This window comes from Hippopotamus amphibius, chromosome 2, assembly GCF_030028045.1.
Source record: "Hippopotamus amphibius kiboko isolate mHipAmp2 chromosome 2, mHipAmp2.hap2, whole genome shotgun sequence".
NCBI lineage: Eukaryota > Metazoa > Chordata > Mammalia > Artiodactyla > Hippopotamidae > Hippopotamus > Hippopotamus amphibius.
In genome coordinates, this window is record NC_080187.1 from 177,574,046 (window position 1) to 177,588,361 (window position 14,316).

The 14,316-nt window shown below is 40.0% G+C and overlaps 1 protein-coding gene across 1 annotated transcript in view; it reads right to left on the reverse strand.

The window, feature by feature from the left end:
- Positions 1–14,316, reverse strand: part of RYR3 (ryanodine receptor 3) — a 361,967-nt gene that overhangs the window by 111,561 nt on the left and 236,090 nt on the right. The window contains 2 exon segments of the mRNA XM_057721476.1: positions 2,721–2,941; positions 5,329–5,498. Of these exon segments, the coding sequence (XP_057577459.1) occupies positions 2,721–2,941; positions 5,329–5,498 (391 nt within the window).

The following is a 14,316-nucleotide window of genomic DNA, read 5'->3' on the forward strand; positions in this document are numbered from 1 at the left end:
AGAAACAACATTGATTTAGCCTTTATTTTTAGATTGCCAAACCTTTTAAAACCCAGTGGAACCTCTGGATTCTTCCCAGACAAAATATACACATTCACGCAATTTGGCATGTAAGTTCAGCTCACGAGCCCTTTCCAGAGACGCCTAAGAGCCATGGAGGCAAAGTTCATAACTCTGACGCTGAATGTTAAAATGCCAGGAAAGATATCCTTGCGGGAGTCTACAACAAGGAGGATGGACATGAATGTAGATGGAGAACAAAGCTCGTCTGTTTCACAACTCTTGCTAGAGCTGGCCTTGCAATGAAAAGCCCTGGAGTGAAAAAGCCAGGCATAATATATAGCAAATAAAAGCTTGTCTCTAAATGTAGTAATTATAGATGTATAAAGTTACTCATTTTTTTTAACAGTGTTTATCTAATTAGCAATATCACCTTAAACTGACTAATGAATAAAACCAAGGAATAAAATAAATCCTCAACTCGATTAATTCCTGACTTACTAAAAATAAAAAAAAAATCTAGGTAAGTGTCAGTTTGTCTGCTGTTTCTAGAGCTCAGACGGCCAAGAGGAGGAGTGGGGAAGCTCCTAGGAGTGTAGAAATAGGGCTGCGAGATCTAGTTTTGGTTTGATGTAAGATTCTAATTTCCTCAAGGTCTGGTCTGATTCTTCATAAACAGTTGCATTAACATTAGTCTTGCTATGACTTTCTTTTTTCTTTTCAACTAGGAAACAGCTTACACTGGGAGATAGGACTTCTGGTTTGGTTTCTAAGATACCTGCTGAACTCAGATCTAGCAAAAGGTAGAACAAAATCTATAGCTGTGATTGATGTGGCTAGCAGCCCATTACAGAATCGATGCTGACAGGCAGACTTTCTTTCTGTGCAGATTCGCTGTTTATTCCCTCGGCCACTACTCAGAAGAAAAGTAGCAGCCCATATCCACCAGTAGTGGGGCTCTTGTTCCTCTTTTTGAAGTGGCAGCATGGAAACCCTAGTCACCCTCTTAATTCCTAGAGGCCTGTAGTGTGTTTACCAAGCTTTGTCTCTTTTCTAAGACCAACAGCATTTAAGTGAGCTAAATTCTTTGCCAGTTCTAATGATATTGGAATGAATGAAGTGGTGTCAGAGTATAGGGTCTGATTTTGATGGAGGATGTCAGAGAGAAACGCCTTTTATGGGGCGGGTCCTGGGTAGAGGCCTGCCCCCATACTGTGCAGGACACAGTTTGGTCCTTAAAGTAATTGAAGCCTGTAGGCCTTAGATGATAGAAAGGTAGCAGATAAAGTTTAATTTTAATAAAGCATGTTATTAAAAGAAGGACCCCTGTTACATTTGAAATGTAAATTTGAGATTGCCTTTTAACTTGAGGTTCTAAAAGGACTGACCAGTTGCTTTTTCCTAGGCAGCCTTGGCCCACATGGCATAGTCATCTCTCGTGTGACTAGGAAACAATCCATTCAACAAGAATCAGGACCAGACCCAGCTGGCCACTGAAGGGGATGCCTGCCGGTCCTGATGCCAGGACAACCTATAGCAGCGATTCTCAGTCTCAGCTGCATCAGGGCATCACCTGGGGAGCTGCGCAAGCTAGAGGTCTGGCTCCCTTCCCTAAAGTTTTTGATATTTTGGGCTGAGGTGTGGCCTGAATACTGGGGTATATATCTAGTAGCGCCCAGGTGATTCTATTATGTAGCCGAGGTGGAAAACCCCTGGCTTAAACAGCAGGGGCTGGTCCTGGACGGTGCTGCTGAAACCCGCCATTGGAAGAATCCGTGTTCCTTTGACCCTACCAGACCTGATGTAGTTTCCTGACAATCCCAGCTCTTGGGGTGATTTTACCCTTTGTCCTTGGTTGGCTCTGATGCCCATCTGCAGAGGTGAAAACTACTGCCCTTAATTCCCCATGGGGATTGGAGATAGCTTCTTTCCTTTGTTTTAGGTCTTGTGGGGCCTAGAGGTAGGTTGCTTTGATTCACACTTTTACTCTGTGTAAAGGTCCACTCATTCAGAAGGGGAAAAATCTGCTCCTGGCTCTGTTTTAGGAACTAAAGCATTAGTTCTTAATCTGAATACTTCAGGCCTGAAAATCAGTCTCCATTCCCAGCCCACCAACCCCCAGGGCTAGAGCCTGAGCTGTCCCTCTCTCTTCCCTAGAGTGAGAGATGAGCCTCATGGGAGAGGCAATCAGAGAGAGCCTGTGGGATAAGTTAGGAATTTGGGATTAAAACATACACACTAATGCATATAAAATAAACAACAGGGACCTACTGTATAACACAGCGAACTACACTCAACAGCTTATAATAACCTATAAAGGAAAAGAATCTAAAAAAAGAATGTATGTAAACCTTTTAGGATATGTCATTTATATCTCAATAATGGTGGAAGAAAAGTCTTTTAGGATCAAAAGTATAAAGTAGCATGTTAGCTTTGAAGGGCATAGTAGGAATAAGTGCTTAAAAGAATCACACACATACACAACTGAATCACTTTGCTGTACATCTGAAATGAACACAACATTGTAAATCAACTACATTTCAATAAAAATTTTAAAAAAAAGAAAAAAAGAAAGAGCCTGCGGCAAGTAGGGGACCTAGCACATCCTGAGAGTCTGAGCACATCTCCAGACTAGATTCACCAGGTTTTGGGTTACACAACTAAACGCAGCTGACATGGACGCATACACAGAAGTGAAAAACATGGGAGCAGGTACTTACTTGCAAATGGCCAGCAAACACTCCTCTATGGTGTCCCTCTGAGCTTTGGTGAGGGAACGTCCCTTGGAAAGCCTGTATATTGTCTGCAGTGTAGAGTCGATCAAAGAGGTGTAGTGCTCCGTTCCGGCAAAGAGAGGGGCACATCTTCTGAGGAGTGGGAGCACGGCAGAACATATGTACCTGTTCAGTGCCAGGGCAGCCTCTGTGGTGCTTAGGGAAACCTAAAGAAAGGGGATTGGGACGCTGGTTAGTCTCTTGGGAAAGACAGAGTCAGGCTTCCCCCAGTACCGAGCTCTCATCTAGCAGGGCAGGGAGGTGTACACATATGTGTGTTTCACAGTGACAGACTGAACAACTTTCTACCTTGTTTAAAGAGACCTATTTCTCTTTTGCATCTTAAATTAAAAAAAAAAATCAGGTTAAAAGAAACAATAAACAGAAGAAAAGCAAAGGCTGGCTGGCACTAACTCTTTCCAAATGGGTCACAAACATCTGTTCCCTTCAAAGAAGAAACCTAAACCCTGATTAAAATCAGCTGATGGCTAGTATAACCCAGTACCCTTGATGTTTGCAAAAACCAACTGCCAAGCTACTGGATTATTATTCTGGTTGTCACTCTCTATCACCTTATGGAGACTCACAAGCTGTGCTCTTGCGATTCTGAGATTACTAAATGGTTATAGGCTGAGCCAGCTCACTGGTTTTGTGACAATTTTACAGAGAGGAAGCGGAGCTCTGACCCCCATCACCTAATTTAGGAACACTGTGAGCAATTTGCAGTCTGATAATTGGCCTGTGGGTATGACATCACTGAAGGGAACCTAAGTCTGCATGGGAAAAAGTGTGCAAGGGATAGAAACCTAGGATCTTCTCTAAAACTTTGCTGGAATCCTCACTCACAATGTTCTCTCTTGCTCATTTAGACAGACTGGATTTAAGGAAGGCCCATTTAGTGACACTAAATATAGCCAAAGCATGTTTAACTACCATCTTTGAAAACCTCAGAACTTCCAAAGACACCTTGAGGTCCGCAGAGATGAAATATTATCCTATTTCCTGTGATGATCACAGCTATTATAGCTGTAACACATTTCCTATAACTTATGATTTGATAAACTGTTTTCTTTGAACTGTACATATTTATGGGTGTTTCTATTAATTATCACACGTTTGCCTTCTAGGGACTGCAGTAATCATGGAAAGAAATAGCTAATCTTTCTCATTTATCACTTTTAAAAGACAGAGTTGTTAAAATGAGGAAGGAAGAGCTTTGATTCCAGTGGCTTAAAAGTTTTCAAAAGAGAATGCATGAAAATGCATGTACTGAGGAACTGAATACAAAGCTTCTTTTGTGATAGGTGCTGTGTAGACAAGCATATGATTTGAACACCAAATTCTAGAAGAGTATTTGCTATTTGATCTAGAAACAAATTGAATGCTTTGATCAGGAAACTTGGGAATGTCCCACAAATCAAAAGATTTTTAATTTTTTAAATCAAGGAACTTAAGCTCAAAAAAAATAGCTGTGGAAGCATTGTTTTCATTTTACAAAACAGCCATATAACCCTAATGCCTTCATGGATACACCATTTCTTACCTCCATGCCACAGATAGGGCCAGAGCTCCCATTCAGATTGGGGCTCATACTGCTTTCCTTTTCTGGGTGATCCCATCCATTTCTGCGTAACTCATTCACATTGAAATCCACCCCAATTAAAATATTGGCTAGCTGACCACCCGTCACCAGAGCACAGACTTCTATCTCTGTTGGACACAAGGAGGAGCCTTTGAGAAACTTACAACTGATCAAGCAGATATGCCACTGTCTCTTTAAAAACAACCCTAAACTAGCCAAGATTTTTTAAAAAACTTAAGGTGATGTAATTGGTCTTTCCTCCTTGGACCCAGGACTCCTGGTGCACTGTCTCTCTGCTTCATGATGAATTGGGGCACCTGGCATCTAGGTTTTCTAACTCCTGGGGCCTCTTGTCTTGATGTTTATTGAGGTTGGATTACCCTACCTCACACTTGACTCCCAAACTTGGATTTGCACTTGGCCTCTTAAATAGACCTTGTTATGCCCTGACCTTCAGACTAGCATTCCTGATGGTCAGTGCATGTAACTTAAGGAGTGAGAGTAGGAAAAGTATTTGCAGCCTATCATGCTGCCAGCCATCCTTTTTTATAAGTGATAGAGCCATAATTCGCACATGAGGGAGATTTTGTCTGCCAGGGTACATCTGGTGCATCTAGTGAATTGCATTGCTTTGGGGGTGTGTGCTACTGGCATGTAGTACCAGTAGAGGTCAGAGATACTGCTAAATAGTCTATAATGCATGGGACTCCCCTCCCCCCCCCCATAGTGCTCAGGTGGAGAAATTTTGCACTAGAAGGAGCTAGATTGAATGTCTAAGGTCCAGTTTACCTACATCTAAGTCTCTGGACCAGTCAATTCAGATCTTTCATTTCTTGGTTCCTCTATTTTCTCACCCTTTAAAGCAAACTGTTAATATATAATCAGTGAGTAGATGGAAACTATTCACTTCTAATTCCAATGTTAATCATTTACAGTGATGGAAAAATAATTTTTCTTAGTTTAGCCACTCACTGTATCTAGAGAGGCAGAGGCTCTTAAATCAGGTAAAAATCCTACTTCCAGCAAGTGGAGCAGAAACGTTTGATCCTTTATACCGTAAACGCGGTCCAAGAACAGCACCATGGGTGCCTTGTGGTCTGGGCAGAAGTTGGCTGCCATATCTGGTTCGCTGACTGACCCATCTGAAAGACACACAGAGAATGTCATTTCCCCTTTTCTATCTCCACAGTCTCAAATGGAACATAGAGCTTGTCTGTCTATGGCTTGTTCTCCTGACAAGAATCAGGAATTTTGGAAATAATACAATGTTGTGCTAGAGTCAGCTTATTACTGTATTATAAACTATACTTGAGGTTATTTACATCTATTGTATTTTTATGTTGAAATACAGTACAACAGGGTGCTCTGTGCATTCTCTGTCCAACTCCATGCTCAGTGGTATCACATCCAGAGCTTGAAATTGGTGGGTAAATGCCAGAAATCAGGGCTTGATTTATTGCTTTGTTGAATGATGACATAAGAAAGAGAGGGAGAAAAATGTAAGGCAGATTAAATAGAAAAGTGCATCATGCTTATAGCTACTGCAACATAAATAGTACAAAACTGAGGAAATACTCTTTCAGCATTTAGAAACTATTATCTGATTTGGGTGAAATTTAGATCAGATTATCCAAGAATTCTCGCCTTATTTTTAATAAAGAGGTTGAAAGATAAAGTGGGGAAAATGCCGTGAAGAAAACAAAAGTTTCTTGACGTGGAGAACAAAAAGGATCTTGAAAGAGGATAAAAAAGAAAAAGTCTTCCTCCTGCTGTTTTGTTAACAACAAAAACTAGGAAAGAGAGCCCCTAAATGATTAAGCTAAAGTCACAGCATATTTACTGTAATTCATAGGGCACCCTGAGAGCTGCAAACATTTAGTGCTATCCAGTCCAGAACCTAATTCATCCCAGGCATCCGGGCAGGGCTCTGGGAGAGCAAGGAGAGAAGACACCTTCCAGACAGCAGGCTGCCTGCTCCTCCTCCCCTGAGCACCAGGGGGAGCTGTTTCTGAACATCGGAGGCTGATTTAACCTCTGATGAGTGATGTTCTGAAGTACAGTATTTTCTGCTGGATACTAATGAGTGCTTTGTGTTCAAAGAGGTTGGGAAACACTGAGTTCAACATTTATTTTCTTTATCATATGTTTTCTCAGAGGCTTTATAATCTGAATGTGCTTCATGAAGTTATAAAATGTGATATATTCAAGAATGATGTCACCAACATGGAGAGTAGGAGACCGCAGCCTTGACCACCACCCCCCCCACCCCCAAGGCCAACAATTAAACACCTATCCATGAACAAAACTAGTTCTGGGAAAGCTCAGGGATTTATTTAAGAAACTTCAACAGAGTGGAACAAAAATGTGAGAGTAAGTACACAAAAAGGGAAGGAAGGGTAGCTTCATTTTGCCTGCATCCCACATGCTGGCACTACTTACTGCCAAGGGTGAGACTTCTCATCTGAAAAGAGTTTCTTTTGCCGGAAAGCAAGAGAGAGGTGGGTGATTGGTTTCCTGAGCCTTCTGGGACACCGCATGGAGCTTTGGTTTCATCCCACCCAGAGACTGGCAAAGCTGAGATGTCTAGAGATGGCTAGAAACAAGGAAGAGGGGCAGGGCCTACCAGTATCAGCCAAACAGTAGGAGCCCCTGTGGTTCCCAGTGACCTGCTTGCTGAGGACCCAGCAGCTTCTGCCACTGAAGAAACCAAAAGTCAGCATAGCCACCAGCCACAAAATCCAGATTTCATCGGTTTTTGTCCCACAGGTTTTTGTGTTCACAGGTGCCCAGTCACCTGGCTCTGTCCCCATTGCTCCCCAACAAAAGCCAGAACCCAAAATTCTCACTGGCAGCCAGCCCCAGCCTCTGTGGTTGTACAAGTACGAGATACCACCTAGACCCCTTCAGCTGAAGGATTAGCCACTCCAGCTGTGCACCTGCATTGCTGCCAGCTCAGCTCTCATCACTGGCTTCCACTGCTGCGCAGGTACCCAGGTGAGACCCTGCAGGCACGGGAGTGCATGCTGATAGCCAGGGTCTCTGCAGGTGCTAGTGCACTCACAGTTGGCTCTGGTCTTGCTGTTGGCCCCTGCCCTTGTCATGATGTGTGTGTCTGAAGTTGGCCTCTGCCACTACACAGGCACCTGCAGCTGGTTTCTGCAGCCAAGTGTGTGTGTGTACCACTGGCTCTGGCCACCACTACTGCCTATCCTGGTCCCTAGTTGCTAGACCTGGAAGCACTGCTTAGGACCTCAACAACCCTTGTAGCCACTGAGGATGTCAGGCAGCACTTGCCAAGGACCATGCAGTTGTGAATGTTGTCAACCCCAGTGGCCTGAATCAATAAGACATCATGCCCCCTCTGGACCTGAAGCTGCCACATACCCCTGTGCTTGGTGCCCTGTGCCACGAGACCTTGGGTCACAGCACACTCTAATGAACCCCACCTGAGGGTTAAGGTCTTTCTTTACCAAAGTCAGTCCATAAAGTCTGGAAGAGGTAACTGCTTCTTCAAATGCACAGATACCTATGTGAGGTTACAGGAATCATGAAACATGACACCACACAAAGAACACAGTAAACTTCTAGTAACTGAACCTAAATAAATAGAGATACATGAATTGCCTGACAAAGAATTCAAAATAATTATTTTAAAGATGCTTAGAAAGCTATAAGAGAATCCAGATAAACAATTTAATGAGATAGAGAAAACAATACAAGACCAAAATGATAAGTTCAACAAAGAAATAGAACAGAACATTAAAAACATAAAAAAGAACAGAAAAGAAATACTGGGGCTGAAGAATACAAGTGAATGGAAAAATTCAATAGAGAGCTTCAATAGCACACTGGACCAAGCAGAAGAAACAGTAAACTCAGAGACAGATAATTTGAAATTACCCAGTAAGCGTAACAAAAAGAAAAAAGAATGAAAAGGAATGAAGAGGGCCTACAGGGCCTAAGGGACACCATTAATAGAAACAATTTACATATCACTGGAATCCCAGGAGAAGAGAGAAAGAAAGAGGCAGAAAGCTTATTTAAAGAAATAATGGCTGAAAATTTCCCAAACCTGGGGAGATATTTGGACTTCCAAGTTTATAAAGCTGATTGATCACCCCCAAATTTCAATCCCAAACCATCTTCTCTAAGACAAAGTATAATAAAACTGTCTAAAATCAGAGACAAAGAGAAAATTTTAAAAATAACAAGAGAAAAATATTTCTTTCATACAAGGGAACCTCATTAGAATATCAGTGGATTTCTCAGCCAAAAGCTTCCAGACCAGGAAAGAATGGAATGATATGTTCAAAAGGCTGAAAGAAAAAAAAAAAAAAAAAAGCCAACCAAGAACACTTTACCCAGCAAGTTGTATTTCAGGAATGAAGGTGAGATAAATGCTTTCCCAAACAAATAAAAGCAAAGGGAATTCATCACCACTAGATCTGACTTATAAGAAATGTTGAAAGGAGTTCTTTAAGCTGAAATGAAAGGATACTAATTAATAACATGAAAATATATGAAAATATATCACACACTGTTAAAGCTAAGTATATAGTTAGATTCAGAATACTCTAATATTATAAGGAAGGAAATAAGAAAGATCAGAGCAGAAATAAATGAATTGAGAATAGAAAACAATAATTATCAACAAAACTAACAGCTGACTTTTTGAAAAGATAAACAAAAGTTTATAGTCTTTAGACTTACCAAGAAAAAAGAGAGAAGATTCAAATAAGTAAAATTACAAATGAAAGAAGAGATATTACAACTGATAACACACAAACACAAAGGATTAGAAGAGACTACTATGAACACTTACATGCCAACAAATTGGAGAACCCAGAAGAAACTGATAAATTCCTGAAGCATACAATTTACTGAAAATGAATCATGAAGAAATAGAAAATCTGAACAGACCAATCATGAATAAGGAAATTGAACTAATAATCAAAAACCTCTTCCCAAAGAAAGGCCTAGGAATAGGTGACTTCATGGGTGAATTCTACCAAAATTTAAAGATGAATTATACCAATCCTTCTCAAACTCTTCCAAAAAACTGAAGAGAAGGGGACACTTTCAAATTCATTCTATGAGGCCATATTACCCTGACACCAAAGCCAGATAAGGATACTGTGAGAAAAAACTACTGGCAAATATCCTTGATAAATATAGGTGCAAACACTTTTAACAAAATTGTAGCATACCAAATTCAGCAGACTACTAAAAGGATCATGCATCATGATCAAGAGGGAGTCATCCCTTGGATGCAAGAATGGTTCAGTATATACAAATCAATAAATGTGATCTACCACATTAACAGAATGAAAGACAAAAATCCTATGATCATCTCAATAGATGCAAAAATGCATCTGACAAAATTCAACATACTTTTATGATTAAAAATCTCAACAATTTTGGCATAGAAGGAACATAACTCAACATAGTAAAGGCCATATATGACAAACCACAGCTAACATCTTACTCAACAGTGAAATGCTGAAAGCTTTTCCTCTGAGATCAGGGTCAAGACAAGTGTGTCCACTACTGCCATTCCTATTCAACATAGTATCAGAAATCCTAGTCAGAGCAATTAGGCAAGAAAAAGAAATAAAAGGCAACCAAATCAGAAATGAAAAAGTGAAACTGCCTGTTTGCTGATGGCATGCTTTTTTAAAATTTTATTTATTTATTTATATTTATTGGCTGTGTTGTGTTTTCGTTGCTGTGCGCGGGCTTTCTCTAGTTGAGGAGAATGGGGGCTACTCTTTGTTGCCGTGCACAGGCCTCTCATTGTGGTGGCTTCTCTTGTTGTGGAGCATGGGCTCTAGGAGTGCGGGCTTCAGTAGTTGTGGCATGTGGGCTCAATAGCTGTGGCTCATGGGCTCTAGAGCACAGGCTCAGTAGTTGTGGTGCATGGGCTTAGTTGCTCCATGGCATGTGAGAACTTCCCGGCCCAGGGCTCAAACCTGTGTGCCCTGCATTGGCAGGTGGATTCTTAACCACTGTGCTACCGGGGAAGCCCAATATGATCTTGTATACAGAAAATCCTAGTCTCCACCAAAACATTGTTAGAACTAGTAAGTGAATTCAGTAAAGTTTCAGGATACAAAATCAACATATGAAAATCAGTTGCATATCTACACCCTAACAATGAACTATCTGAAAAAGAAATAAAGAAAACAGTTCCATTTACAACAGCATCAAAAACAATAAAATACTTACAAATAAATTTAACCAGGGAAGTGAAAGATTCATATACCTAAAACAATAAGACATTGATGAAAGAGAATGAAGAATAAATGAATAAGTGGAAAGAAATCCCATGTTCATGGATCAGGAAAGTTAATATTGTTAAAATGTTCATACAATTCAAAGCCATCAGTAAATTTAGTGCAACCCCAACAAAATTCCAATGTCATTTTTCACAGAAATAGAAAAAATAATCCTAAAATTTGTGTGGTACCACAAAAGACCCTGAATAGTCAAAGCAATCTTTTTTTTTTTTTTTAAGAACTTTTATTGAGATACAGTTAACGGACAATTAACAGCATATATTTAGAGTGCATAATTTGGTATCCCAATCTCCCAATTCATTCCCCCCAACCCTCCCCGCTTTCCCCACTTGGTGTCCATATGTTTGTTCTCCACATCTGTGTCTCTATTTCTGCCTTGCATTTCCTCTTTCATAGTTGTTAGCATTTGCCTTGTGTATGGAGGTGCTCCTATATTGGGAGCATAGTTATTTATAATTGTTATCTCCTCTTCTTGGATGGATCCCTTGATCTTTATGTAATGTCCTTTCTTGTCTCTTGTAACATTTTTTATTGTAAAGTCTATTTTATCTGATATGAGTATGGCTACTCCAGCTTGCTTTTGATTTCCATTTGCATGGAATATCTTTTTCCATCCCCTCACTTTCAGTCTGTATGTGTCCCTAGGTCTGAAGTGGGTCTCTTGCAGATAGCATATATATGGGTCTTGTTTTTGTATCCATTCAGCCAGTCTGTGTCTTTTGTTTGGTGCATTTAGTTCATTTACATTCAAGGTAATTATCGATATGTATGTTCCTATTATCATTTTCTTAATTGTTTTGTTTTTGTTTTTGTAGGTCCTTCTCTTCTCTTATGTTTCCCACTTAGAGAAGTTCCTTTAGCATTTGTTGTGGGGCTGGTTTGGTGGTGCTGAATTCTCTTAGCTGTTGCTTGTCTGTAAAGCTTTTGATTTCTCCATTGAATCTGAATGAGATCCTTGCTGGGTAGAGTATTCTTGGTTGTAGGTTCTTCCCTTTCATCACTTGAAATATATCATGCCACTCCCTTCTGGCTTGCAGAGTGTCTGCTGAGAAATCAGCTATTACCCTTATGGGAGTTCCCTTGTATGTTATTTGTCATTTTTCCCTTGTTGCTTTTAATAACATTTCTCTGTCTTTAATTTTTGTCAGTTTGACTACTATATGTCTTGGCGTGTTTCTCCTTGGGTTTATCCTGCCTGGGACTCTCTGTGCTTCCTGGACTTGGGTAGCTATTTCCTTTCCCATGTTAGGGAAGTTTTCAACTATAATCTCTTCCAATATTTTCTTGGGTCTTTTCTCTCTCCTCCTTTTGGGACCCCTATAATGTGAATGTTGGTGCATTTAACACTGTCCCAGTGGTGTCTTAGGCTGTCTTCAGTTCTTTTCATTCTTTTTTCTTTATTCTTTTCCACATCAGCGATTATCACCATTCTGTCTTCTAGGTCACTTACTCGCCCTTCTACCTCAGTTAATCTGCTTCTAGTGTATTTTTCATTTCCATTATTGTGTTTTATATCTCTGTTTGTTTGCTCTTTAATTCTTCTAGGTCTTTGGTAAACTTTTCGATCTTTGCATCCAGTCTTTTTTCAAAGTCCTGGATCATCTTCACTATCATTATTCTGAATTCTTTTTCTGGAAGGGAGCCTATCTCTTCTTCATTTAGTTGTTTTTCTGGGGTTTTATCCTGTCCCTTCATCTGGTACAAAGTCCTCTGCTTTTTCATTTTCTCTTTCTTTCTGTGGCTGTGGTTTTCAGTTCCACAAGACGAAATACTGCTGATACTGCTGTCTCAAAGCAATCTTGACAAAGAACAAAGCGGGAGGCATCACACTTCTGATTTCAGATTGTATTATGAAGCTATAGCAATCAAAACAGTATGATATTGGCATAAAATCAGACACAGAGAGCAATGGAACAGAATAGAGAGCCCAGAAATAAACCCACACATTTACAGTCAACTAACATTTCATGAAAGAGCCAAGAATACTCAATGGGAAAAGGATAATTTCTTCAATAAGTGATATTGGGAAAACTGGATATTCACATGCAAAAGAATGAAATTGGATCCCTTACACAAAAGTTTGAGCCACAAAAGTTGACTTGAAATGGAGACTTAAATATAAGACTTGAAACTAAAATTCCTGGAAGAAAACATAGTGGGTAAGCTCCTTGTCAGGGTCTTGTCAATGATTTTTCTGAATATGACACTGAAAGCAAAAATCAACAAGTGGGACTATATTAAACTAAAAAATCTTCTGCATAGCAAAAGAAACAATCAACAAAATGAGAAGGCAACCTATAGAATGTGAGAAAATATTTGCAAACCATATATCTGAGAAGGAGTTTATATCCAAAATATACAAAGAACCCAAAAAATTCAACAGCAGAAACAAAAACAAATAATCTGATTTAAAATGGGCAAAGGACCCGAATAGACATTTTTCCAAGACATGCAAATGGCCAACAAGTACGTGAAAAGATGCTCAACATCACTAATCATCATGGAAATAAAAATCAAACCACAATGAGATATCACCTCACACTTGTCGAATGGTTATTATCAAAACAAACAAACAAACAAAATAAAAAACAAGGGATAACAAATGCTGGTGGGGATGTGGAAAAACGGGAATCTTTGTGCATTGTTGGTGAGAATATAAATTGATGCAGCCACTATGGAAAACAGTGCTGAGTTTCCTCAAAAACATTACACATAGAACAACGAAATGATCCAGCAATCCCACCTCTGGATATACAGCCTAAGGAAATGAAATCACTATCTCAAAGTGATATCTGCATCCTTATGTTCACTGCAACATTAGTCACAATAGCCAAGACATAGAAATAAAATAAGTCTAAGTGTCCATAGATAGAGGAATAAAGAAAATGTGGTATGTATACACACATGTGCAGACACATGTAAACACACATAGAGGAATATTATTTAGCCATAAGAAGAAGGAAATCCTGCCATTTGCAACAACACGGATGGATCCTGAAGGTATAATGCTAAGTGAAATAAGAGAGAAAGACAAGAATCGTATGAGCTCACTTATATGTCTCATCTAAAACAACTGAGCTCGTAGAAACAGAGTAGATTGATGCTTACCAGGTGTTGGGGGAAGCGAGGGAAATGGAAGACACTGGCCAAAGGGTACAAACTTTCAGTTAAATACCATATGCTAACTCACATATATGGAATCTAAAAAAATGGTACTGATGAACCCAGTGATGGCAAGAATAAAGACGCAGATATAGAGAACGGACTTGAGGACACAAGGCTGGGGGCGAAGGGGAAGCTGGGATGAAGTGAGAGAGTAGCATTGGCATATATACACTACCAAATGTAAAACAGATAGCTAGTGGGAAGCTGCTACATAACACAGGGAGATCAACTCGATGATGGGTGATGACTTAGAGGGGTGGGATAGGGAGGGTGGGAAGGAGTTGCGGGAGGGAGGGGATATGGGGATGTATGTATAAATACAGCTGATTCACTTTGTTGTACAGCAGAAACTGGCACAAGAGTGTGAAGCAATTATACTCTAATAAAGAGCAAAAAAGGTAAGTTCTGGGGATCTAATGAACAGCATGGTGACCACAGTTAACAACACTGCACTATATACTTGAAAGTTGCTCTGAGAGTAGAACTTAAATGTTCTCAC